Genomic DNA, 12,566 nt, shown 5'->3' on the forward strand with positions numbered 1-12,566 from the left:
GGAATTGTTCAAGGTCAGTTGGCAGGTGATTGAGTTTGATTATTTGTATATGATACAATTTTGATAGTTAATTATTTGTATGTATATAGTTTCCGAGTTTAAGCTAGATTAGCTGGCACATTACAAACTACAAGGGATCATACAGTAGGACAACACAACAATTAGTTCTTGTTGGTCAATATATACATGCAGAAATAAATTTGTTCAAAAACATTCTCGAGAATACTAACGTTGTAGCATACGCATTGATCAAACTTAAAATGGATTGCATTACAGATAATGTGTAGTTGTAGAAATGAGACATACGTACCTATCGAGTTGATGTAATCTTGTATGTATTTTTATACAGCTAAGAGCTCAAATTGTAGCAAATCTAGAATCGCATGGTACTCCTTTCTTTTCCGGTCATTGATCGATTAATTAGAGAATATCCATAATTAGAAAACCAAAACGAAAACAAATGAGATGAAGATGACATGTATGACAAACCCGAATATGAGAGAAATTGACAAGTGTGATGTGCAGCTGGATATGCCGGCTGGCAAGCTTTTGTCGTAGTCAATTGGCTTACGTGGAATAAATTGGTCCCACGCGGTTTGTAATGACCTGTAAATCAAGTCATAACGTGTACATAATGTTCGAACTTGGAATATGCTCTCATATCATTATCAAGTGCTAGCTAAGACCCCGAGTCCTATCCTATTCCCATGTATATCCAAAGAAATGCATGCATATTTTATAGAAATTTAATTAGGTTAGTGCAGGTGTTGATGTTAGGGTTAGGGTTTTGTATGACCATTTCCATGCACGACACGACTTGAGACCCTAACATGTAGATTTGGCTGCTTATATATACACAAAGCCTTCTATATCATGATTGCAATATTCGAATAAGACTATATGCTTTGGCCATAAGCAAAAGTATAACATGTATTTGTTCATTCAAAATCTCAAAGTCTATAATTTTGCGATACAGCTCGATGTATTACGTATTGAACTATTGATATTGGCATATTGCTCTGATATTCAAGTGAAATGTTTGCTGATAATGTTGACCGTTGATTTGGGAGTGTTAGTTAGCAGGATGCTGTACGTTGAAGCTAGCTGACGGCTTGATAGGTTGAAAATATTAATGCTAATCATCTCACTAAGAATATATGAACATTTATAACCAATTATATACATCGGTATATAATAGAATAATAGTGACTAGAGAAGCCAAATAGAACTTGCTGATGCCTCATTTCATAGAAAAAATGAGAAGGATAACAAAGGCAACAACTCGCAACAGTGTATCGAGGTTGACATTGCCAATCAAAACATATATACAATGAAGCTCAACAGCCCCTCATGACATGCATTTCAAAACCCGGCAAAATCAAAGTCCACAGTTTGATTGGTTCTTCTTGTTTATTTTAGGGTTTCAGACGTACAGCTCAAGTAACCAAGTATATATATAACCCAGTAAGAAGTGAAACCGAGTAAAACCACAGTGGCTAACACATCACATCATATGAGTTGGATCGGTGGCTGCCGCTAATAAACATTAATCATAAGTCCAAGTTCATAATATCTTGATCATGATATCATGCACAAAATTTTCAGACAACAACTGGAGCCCAAACTTACATTCATCATATCAGATCACACAACTCATGCCCTAACAGTTACTTGCAGCCCTCGACTTACTTACTCGATCAATCAAGATCAAAAGTGCAAAACTACCAAATATTTCAATCCAAACAAACCATAATTCTTTCCGCAGTTAATACAATTATGAATTATACGAGCTGGTTCCAACATTACGGACGCTTGGCCGCTCCAGACGGCGGTGGAGTAAAAGCGCGTTTTAAAACGGTGGCAGTGGTTAGGCGCGCTTGTGAGACCTCTTTGCATTACGAAATTGACAAAAGGTGCGAATGGGTAAAACGGTCTTTTAAGCCACCCCAAACTGGAGATCGAATGGCTGATGCGGTGGGTGTTCCGGCGCGTTGCGAAGACGCGGTGGCACTGCACAAAACATGGGACCCAGCATTCTCAACGCCGACGATCCAGCCGAGCAGGACGTGACGCGTGGGGTCCCCAATGGGGCTTTTACACGAGGGGCTCTGTGAGCCTGTGACCGAGTCCGCCTTGACCCGGCTGGCCTGGGGGGACCCAGCTGAAAGGCCACGCGGCGAACATCACCTGGTTCAAGGCTTTTTAACAGACGTGGTGATCAAATCGTGCATCAGCATCAACCGTGATGAGGACGCGGCCCCAGGTTTACGGTTTACCGTGTACTGGAATCTGCGTACGCTTATGGGTGAAAAATGACGGTTATTAATGTGAAAAATATGTGGTTTTGACGGTAATATCTCTATTTAAATGTTTGTTAATGTGAAATATGAAATATGATTTTCAGAAATTCGTATTTAAATAGTGCTCTGGATGCTCGTTTTATAGTAGTCAGGATAAACGGATCCCCTTTAATGTTACCATTACCATTATTCATGGAAACGTAACATATGCTCAAATTTAGAAAATATTATAATGCAATTAGATCACTTATGTTAAACAAAGAACCTCAACTCGAGACGGTGTTTGATGTTTCAATTAGTATTGTAATACGTTGATATTACTCTAATAGTAGTGCAACACAACTTAGAAAAATCTTAAAGCAAAATTGCATTCCAACATAAACTTGAAACAACGATAGAACATTGCATTGCGAGTTTGCGACACAACTTGATATAACGATAGAACATTGCATTGCAACACAACTTGAAATAAGAACAGAGATATATATAAGGACCGCTTATTTAGATAATGTCGATAAGAGTAAACAAAATAAGATGATTAATGAGCACTCGGTGTTAATAAACTCTATAGGATATAAATAATGATACACTTGAGCTACAAAACATGAAAATCATATGAGATAGTGACAAATAACCTGTTGATGTATTTAAATCAAAAGAAAGATTTGAGTTATTTCAAAGCTTTGAACTATCATAAGTGAATAATATGTAGGTTAGTATGGAATAGTAATTGTTCCACAATGTATTTACTGCATTCTATCAGAGTTGAAATAAAATCTGCCGTAATGACTCGTGTCATCAAAATCTACGGATTACTTTACGTTACTATTTTGCATGAGAGCACCCACGAGTAAGAAAAATTTACCGTTATGTATTGCTTGGAAGATTACGCTCATTAGTTGTAATTAGGTTTAGAATTTTTAGAGTAGAGAGGGGCTTTTGAGATCTTTTACCCAAAGAAGCCGGGACGCTCCCAGAAGATTGTTCCCGTGAGAATTCATATAAGAAAACGCCCCGAGGACTTTACCGTAATTTCTGCCAACATTACTGGCAGTTCATTTACTTCTAGACTTGTCCGATTTGACAAAAACAAACCCCCACTCCCTCGCATCCACGCTCATAAAGTTGGACTCTGCGAATTCAAACCCACTCACAAGCTTACCAACTCCACCCTTAACAACTTCATTAACAATGAAAAATCATAATAATTGAAGTATTACAACTTATTCTCACTACTCAAGAAGAGAATGCGTTTTGATAAGATGAAGGTGTGAATTAACTTATGAGCCTAGAAAACATTTGAGGATATCATTGACTTTTAACAAATAAAGTGACAATAGTAGCATTAGAGTTTTGAATCAATCTTTGGATGTAACCTTTTCAGTGTTCAGTAATCTCTTTATTAAGTTATTAGGGAACTTAACATTATTGTATTTTTGATAAAAGGAAATTGAAACAAAATTGGGGTTAATGGGAATGATGAGTTTGTTCCAAAACTCTATAATGTGAATGGGAATTGTGGAAATTAGAATAAAAAGGAAAGCGAGGAGTGGATTGAGGAAAGAAAAAAATTAAAAGGTGAGAGAATCTGGTGGGCTTTGAGCTGTGATTTAGCTGTCCTATTTTTATGTGTCCTATAATCAACTCTCCCTCTTAACCTCTTCTCTCTCTCTCTCTCTCTCTCTCTCTCACACTGCTACAAACTACAAACACACATCTCCAAAATCCCTAGAAAACAGTCCCCACTACTCTCTTACCCATTCTCATTCCCATTCCCATTCCAAAATCTCTCTCTCTCTCTCTCTCTCTCTCTCTCTCTCTCTCTCTCATCCTCCATTCTTCCTCCTCCTCTTCAGATCTCAAGGTGAAATTCAATCCCCATTTCTGCAAGTACCCATTTGCAATCTCAAGCTCAACAAGTACCTAAAAGGTTTAATTTTCTTTGTGTAGGGTTTTAAGACCAACAAGGAAGGAAGGAAAAAAGGAGTGGGCATAGGGGAGTCAGATGTCTGATGTGAGATGAAGAAGAAGACCACTCTCTTTGATCTTTCTCTTCTTCTTCTCACTACTGCTTTCTCCTTCGCTTCCACACTCTCCTCCAGCCACATTATCACTCATGGAAGTCTCACCGACGCCGAGGCCTCCTACATCAAGCAGCGCCAGCTGCTCTACTACCGCGACGAGTTCGGCGACCGCGGCGAGCTCGTCAAAGTAGACCCTTCTCTCGTTTTCGAGAACCCTAGACTCCGAAATGCTTACATAGCACTGCAGGCTTGGAAGAAGGCCATTCTCTCCGACCCTTACAATTACACTGTCGACTGGGTCGGATCTGATGTGTGCAGCTACACCGGGGTGTTCTGTGCTCCGGCTCCCGACAACAGCTCGATCCGAACCGTCGCCGGCATTGACCTCAACCATGGCGATATTGCTGGGTACTTGCCGGAGGAGCTTGGGCTGCTTACAGATCTCGCATTGTTCCATATCAACTCCAACAGGTTCTGTGGGACTGTGCCGCATAAATTCCGCAACCTGAAGCTGCTTTACGAGCTCGATATCAGTAACAACCGCTTCGCCGGCAAGTTCCCGCAGGTTGTGCTTCACCTCCCGGAGCTCAAGTTCTTGGATCTGAGGTTTAATGAGTTCGAGGGGACTGTGCCCAAGGAGCTGTTCGACAAGGACTTGGATGCTATTTTCATCAACCACAATCGCTTCAGGTTCGATCTGCCGGAAAATTTCGGGAACTCGCCGGTTTCCGTTATTGTTCTGGCCAACAACAAGTTCCATGGCTGCATTCCGACGAGCTTGGGCAACATGTCGAACTTGGATGAGGTTATTATGATGAGCAATGGATTCAGGTCGTGCTTGCCGGAGGAGATTGGGATGCTGAAGAACTTGACGGTGTTCGACGTTAGCTACAACCAGTTCTTGGGGCCGTTGCCGGACACAATTGGAGGGATGGTGAGCCTCGAGCAGCTAAATGTGGCTCATAACTTGCTGTCTGGGTCGATTCCGCCGGCTATTTGCTCGTTGCCGAGTTTGGAGAACTTCACTTACTCTTATAACTTCTTCACCGGCGAGCCTCCGGTGTGTCTTGCCTTGCCTGGTTTCGACGACAAGAAGAATTGCTTGCCGAATAGGCCGGTGCAGAGGTCTCCGGCGCAATGTAAGTCGTTCTTGTCTAAGCCTGTCAACTGCCAATCGTTTGGCTGCAAGTCTTCACCGACACCACCAGTTCTTGTTCCTTCGCCTCCAATTCTTACTCCTTCACCTCCGATTGTGACTCCTCCGCCGCCACCTGTCCTATCACCACCGCCTCCATCCCCTTCACCTCCTCCTCCACCTGTTTACTCACCACCGCCCCCGCCACCGTCTCCTCCACCACCAGTTTACTCACCTCCTCCACCGCCTCCTCCAGTTTACTCACCACCGCCGCCACCATCCCCACCTCCTCCAGTATATTCACCACCGCCCCCACCACCATCCCCACCTCCTCCAGTATACTCACCGCCTCCACCGCCACCTTCTCCTCCACCACCAGTCTACTCCCCACCACCACCACCACCTCCATCTCCGCCTCCACCGTCACCTCCCCCGCCAGTTTACTTGCCGCCACCCCCTCCACCACCAGTCTCGCCGCCATATTGTGTCCGTTCCCCACCACCTCCCCCACCAAGTTCACCTCCACCGCCTTCTCCATTAAGTTCTCCACCTCCACCAATTCCTTACATGTACTACTCACCACCGCCTCCTTCACATTCACCTCCGCCTCCACATTCGCCTCCTTCACATTATCCTTATTCATCACCTCCACCTCCACCTGTCCATTCACCACCTCCCCCTTCCCCACCGCCTTGTATAGAACCTCCTCCACCACCACCACCTCCTTGCGTTGAATTACCCCCTCCGCCGCCACCACCATCGCCGCCACCATGTCCTGAGTCCTCCCCTCCACCTCCACCGCCCTACCATCACAAACCACCACCATCTCCATCACCACCACCATCCCCAGTGTACGAGTCCCCTCCCCCACCTGCAGTCCACCACCATTCACCACCGCCGCCGGTTGTTCAGTACAGCTCTCCACCACCACCAAATTCACCTCCTCCATATATTTATGCAAGCCCGCCGCCGCCTCCCACTCCTGTATATGAGGGCCCATTGCCGCCAATCTTTGGAGTTTCATACGCGTCTCCCCCGCCGCCACCCTTCTATTGATTCTTTTACTCCTTTCTAACCTTTGCTGGAGCACCAACAAGCTCGAAGGTCGTTGTCATTTTTTCTCTTTTGGGCAATTCTCGTCGCTCATTTGGAGAATAAACTTGGAAAATCAAAACACTGTAATTGAGATTGCATGCAATTCTGGAGTCATCATCATCGGCGACAACAAATGTCTCAGGAAGAAAAGAACCAAAAAAAGAAGAAGAGGGTGAAAGCATAGACATGAATATCACTATAGATTGAGAGAGGTAAGAGGAGAAAGCCTCTCCCATATTTATTTGAATTGTTATGGATATTTTGAGGTCGTGAAATAAAAATGGCAGACAAAAGAGTAGGTTGCAGAGAATGTTGTATGTATAGAGGGATGCATGAATTCGGGCTACAAACACAGCAGCACCGCCTTCTGCCTCTGCTGCTGATTTGTGGTTTTAGGGTTTTTATTGTTATTGTCTCAATTATATCATACTTTTGTTTCTTCTCTTTTTTCAAATTCTATAGTATAATCACGAACACTTTACTTGTATTAAGTTTCAGAGTTTCATAGTTCTCATCTTTTCAGTTCCTGCTTTCTATTATTTGATTGAAATTGCATTTGTCCAGAATTTATATGTTCTTATTCGACCTTTCTCCATCTTGTTGAAATCCCCAGAAAGTAGGGTTTCAGGAATTTCCTTTTGTTTAGAAAACATTGGTTGTTTAGGTTGATCGATCAATCACAAGACGAATGTTCTGTGTCAATGAAATTGTTAGATTGATGGGGAATCCATGTGCATTGCAGCAATGGAGTTTGAGAAAATGACTCACACAGACGCAGATAAGCTAGATTGTTGATTCTGTCCATTGAAAACACAGCTAAGCTCCATTTTATTCATCATATTGTTGATGTTGTCTAGGTGATAGATAGACGAGTCATTAGGTTGTTTGGGTCCCTAATTTTCGATCGAGACTCCAGGTCCCAATTGGCAATCGACATCTCCGTAGGACCTGAAATTCCGAGTAGTGAATATAGAAGGTGCTGGTGGCTGGAGCTACCTTGAATTTCTCATCTGAGCCCTTTGCATTAGATTAGTATTGCTTGGGATTATCATCATCATCATCATCATCATCATCATTCTTCATGTGCAGCCCCCTCTAGGTTATCAAATGTATGGATTCGAAGTTTCGAATTCAAATCCTGTTTGCTTCAACCTTACACTACTTCTCCTATTGGGGATTTTGAAATCCCCCAGAACTCGTGCTTACCTCGAACTAAATCATCATGAAGGGTGTTTGTCGTTGACTCTTGTCATTCCACCTCCATAATGCCATTTCCTTTACTATGCAGATCGTGCTCTTTTTTCTGGGTTTAGATTCTTCGGTGATGTAGATGTTCTTCATGGCTAGATTGATTGAAATGGAGCAATTACTTTCCGGATAGTCCCCTCTTGTCTCTCTGGCCATCTTAGTGGCTCCCAGAGTCACAGGTTTAGGGTGAACAAGTGAAGCCATTTAATATCACCAAGCTTTTCTGCATCATCACCCACCATATACACATCCAATCTGCTTGCTTTCAACTGTGGGCAGATTCACCATTGTACCAGTGCTGCATCATCTCCACCGTCCATTCCTTTGAATTCGATCACATGTAATTGTTACAGGATTGAGAGGGTGACATTGTTTGCCAAAATTCTGTGTGCTGTTGTAATCTGTTCCACAACCGACTAGCTTTCACTGCTGCCCTAAGACTTTAAGGGCCTTGCATACCCAAATCAAGTGAAGCTCATTACTCTTATAAAGTACCCACCCACCTCTAATGAAGGGCACTCGAATTCAGCTACTGAGAACTTCCTTCCGTATACATTCTGCCATTGTTGGTGAAAATGACGCCCAACACTAGACAGTCGTTAAGTCGTTTTCCGATTTGCTTGTACATTTCGGGGAAAGTTGCTAGACAAAACCACAATCTTCTTGGGCCGATCTCTCTATATCTATTGATATGTCAGTTGCTAATTTCAATATTCAGTACCAAATCATCTGTGACCCTAACCTCCGCAAGTAACCGAACATATAATCTCACCAAGAGCCAAAACTCAAGAACGAAAGCCAACAAATGTAGCATCTCCAATCAGGCATGTCTTCAAGTTCGTATAGCTGGATACAATCAAATTTGCATTATATACAATGTGTGTGTGTGTGTGTTTTTCTCGAAGAGAAACCTACCTATTACACTAGAAATATAAGATCATAATTTTCTTTGTTGAAATTGTCATTTTCTACTGTGGAAAACAAGAGAAAGCCATCAAGGAAGGGATAGTGAAGGGTTTTAAATGGAAATGGGGCCTGAGAAGATAATCTCCCACATGGGATGTTAGCGCTTTTCCACATCAACAATTGGCAAAGCTTCACATTGTGAATGTAACAAGTTGGTTGACTAGTTTTCATTACCTGAAATAGAACATAACTCCCATTTTAATATGGCCAGCCTGTGATTAGGTCAACATATTAACTCACCAAATTTATGCTCATTATGCTATATGTTTTCGACCAATCACCATTAGCACCAATAGTTATAGGTCACTAAACCGATATTATTCGGTCTAGGCGTATTAGTCTTTCTTGTGTAAATGACATATCGTGAATTCAGCTAATGAAAATACCATCTATTTAAAAAGAAAAAACGGCCTACCAAACATAACCCTAAACATTTTAGAATTTAGGAAAAAATATTATATGTACCCGGATCCCGGTACAAAGTTTATGTGATGTAACTTTTTAATGTTATCAGTCTATTTTTTACTTTTTTATTTCTGATTAATTACTTATATTTAAAAAAAATTTTCCAATTTCAACGTGTGCATATTTATGACACCATGAAATAATATAATTAATTAGGTATACGAGTGTTTTAAATACATGAAATAATTACATGAGCTCCATAATGTGCTTCATGCTTTAAGCCCTTTCTGGTTTTCATTAATAAAAAAGGGGGGAAAGGGTAGCCAAAGAGAAAGTAAAAGAGCAACATGGAAGCCATGAATTGCTATATGTATAAAAGATTCAATTGGCTTTTTGAAAAGGGCATTTGGCAAGCTATGAAGAAATGGCCGGCAATTCTAAACCAGTTCATGGTGGTTTATGTGCTTAATAATAATGGGGATACTTGATTAGTTTTGAACCAGAAGAACCCCTCCATATAAAAATGTCCAACGGAATCAGATAATACATTTGTTTTTGGAGTGCAGGCTTTGGGGTTATTAATGTATCTTGGTATTCAAGAATGGATTCAATAATTTATAATTGTGTGTTGCAGATATCATATGCCCTTTTCCAGGGAGATGGTCTAAAGTTCAGACATTATATATACGTTGCTGTACGTTAGAAAAATGGCCTTCTATTATTTCATAGACTCCTGCCACCACTCCACCAGTGCCACCATGCTTTGCTTGCCCAACTTGCTTGCTACCGAGCTGGCTGTAATTCTTATGTACAAGGTTTGTTGAACTTTCGATCATGGCTGTACTCTTCTTTCCCTGACTCAATTGTCTCGAAACTTCACACTAATGTGTGCAAAGAGCGGAGAATCAACCCGATTTGAACTACAAAGTTACTAAGAACATACTGTTTTTGATATTAAGATAAGCATGGTCAAATAATAATGTAACAAATTATATCAGAATTCCGAAATTAAGCTTGATATGATTAATCTGTTGTAGGAACTAAAAAGAAATTAAGTTGAGACGGTTCAAGAGAACCCCGTTCGAAGCCAACCACATGCGACTCAAATATAGCCAATAGCTATACTGCTCACTCCAGAAGATGATGTTGGGAATCTTCGGGCTCCCAAATTTTCAGATTTTGGGCCTTCAGCACAGGTCCAGTGACCTTGTAGTAGCACCCACCTATATTGGAGATCTTTTGTTTTTGGTTACAAACTACATTTGAGATCTTTACGAACCTGCCTAATTGGAATCTGTTATATAAAAACTTAAGTTAATAATGACGGCCGATTGACGTGATACAATTCCCTATATCTGCTGTGCCTGAAGTTTTGATCGGATTGTGTGATTTGGCGTATTCTCACTCTTGTTCCTGAAATCATACCGCCTGCTAATTACTTCACGTCAGTAATTTTTGACATGTTTCATCTCGAGTTAAAATTTTGCAGCAAATAAACTAGCTCATTACCCTTTTCATGTTTTCAGTGTTTCACACTTCGACTAATTGACTTCTCAGCTGAGAAGGGGGTCTACTTCACAAGTCTCATGGTAAAACCGGAAGAAAATCTGCTGTCTCCATTTCCCTATTCCCTTCTCTGTCCCCCTATTAGAATTTGACCTGTGGCATTTCTTGCCTACTCATCTTAACAGCCACTAACCATAGAATTTACGTATAGCTAACTATGGTTTGATTGTCTTATATTTTAATATTTGTAATTTAATTAAATTTTGTTCCTTGCGTCAACCATCATATTCAAACACAATCTGGGTTTTTTTTTCTTTGCATAATCACGTAATCAAAAGACTAAACTTTCTAATCATGTAATTCAATTCACATATGTAGCTCATCCCATCTTTCGTTGAAACAACATCTTCGACCTTGATCTTTAGAACCCATTTAGGGTTTCCAATTCCCTTCCTCATCGATCTCCACTTTCCCTGCCTGAGTTCCCCGGCGAAAACTCAATTTTCTAAACACTAGGATCTCTTGGAAGAAGACTTAGAAGCCCAGATGTTCAAGGATCTGCTGCTGAATAAAGATGACCAGGTGCTGCAAATTAAAGACAAGAACGATAAGGTTGATGGAAAGAAAAAAAAAACCACAACACTGGGTTGAGAGAGGCATCAAGAGTTTCTTTAGGAGATTTTAGGTTTTTTGAGAGTGCCAAGGTTGATGTGATTAAGGTTGTAATGGAGGATGAGATGATGACAGATGAGTACGTGTGACTATCTCTTATCAATGCATATATGCTATGTAGCACGGACACGGACACGAGTGTCCGTATTGGACACGATTCGATACGTAGACACGGCATATAAATTTTTTTTTGGACACGGACACGTGGTGGACACGTCAATTAAAATTATTTTAATATATATATATTTATTAAAAAAATAATTTAAAAATTTGAAAGTATTTAGATGTGTATATATATTAAAGTGTGCATAAATATAACAAAAACTGAATCTGTTGGAATGGTTGAGGATTTGTTGGATCATTTGGATGACCAAGGTTCGAATCCCACCACAAGCATTTTTATTTTTATCATGAGTTTATCTCCTTATATATATTAAAGTGTGCATAAATATAACAAAAACTGAATCTGTTGGAATGGTTGAGGAGTTGTTGGGTGCCTTGGATGACCAAGGTTCGATTCTCACCATAAGCACTTTCAATTTTATTATGAGTTGGTGCGTGTCCGCGTGTCCAATTTGGATACTCGCGTGTCCAATTCGGACACTCGCGTGTCCAATTCGGACACTCGCGTGTCCGAGTCGTGTCCAAATTGAGTTCGCGTGTCCGAGCGTGTCCAAGCGTGTCCGAGCGTGTCCGTGTCCGTGTCCGTGTCGGACACGCAATACGGACCCTTGGCCGCGTGTCCGTGCTTCATAGCATATATGCAACTATGCAAGTAACGAACATAATTGAGCTTTATCTTTTTTCTGGGTTTCTAAGTCCTTTTATCAAAGATCATCTCTATTGAGTTAAAAAGAATTTTTTTCTATTTATTATATCGTTAATCATGGTTCATTTTGGTGGATGGCTGGTTAATGGTTGTTAAGATGAGTAGGCAAGAAATGCCACAGGTCAAATTCTAATAGAGGAACAGAGAAGGGGATAGGGAAATGGAGACAGCAGATTTTCTTCCGGTAAAACCAACTTTGTTTCTTATTGTTAACTTGTTTTATCACACCTTTAGTTTTAGATTTCTCATACAGTAATTAAAACACAATAAAACATCTACGTGATTTACGCCGATGGCCCCTAAAAACCTTATCCAAATTCACATCAATTCTCTGGTGAAAGGAAACAAAGGTAAAAAGTGAAATTTGGTTAAATTATACCAAAGGA

At 40.8% G+C, this 12,566-nt stretch overlaps 1 protein-coding gene across 1 annotated transcript; it reads left to right on the forward strand.

The window, feature by feature from the left end:
• The first annotated feature begins 3,966 nt into the window (after nt 1–3,966).
• On the forward strand, nt 3,967–7,045 carry LOC126782661 (leucine-rich repeat extensin-like protein 4). Its single transcript, XM_050507960.1, has 2 exons — nt 3,967–4,164; nt 4,251–7,045. The coding sequence occupies exon 2, from the start codon at nt 4,320–4,322 to the stop codon at nt 6,513–6,515; it is 2,196 nt and encodes a 731-aa protein (XP_050363917.1). The 5' UTR covers nt 3,967–4,164; nt 4,251–4,319; the 3' UTR covers nt 6,516–7,045.
• Nucleotides 7,046–12,566: the final 5,521 nt, after the last annotated feature.

The sequence above is a fragment of the Argentina anserina genome, chromosome 1 (genome assembly GCF_933775445.1).
Source record: "Argentina anserina chromosome 1, drPotAnse1.1, whole genome shotgun sequence".
Lineage (NCBI taxonomy): Eukaryota > Viridiplantae > Streptophyta > Magnoliopsida > Rosales > Rosaceae > Argentina > Argentina anserina.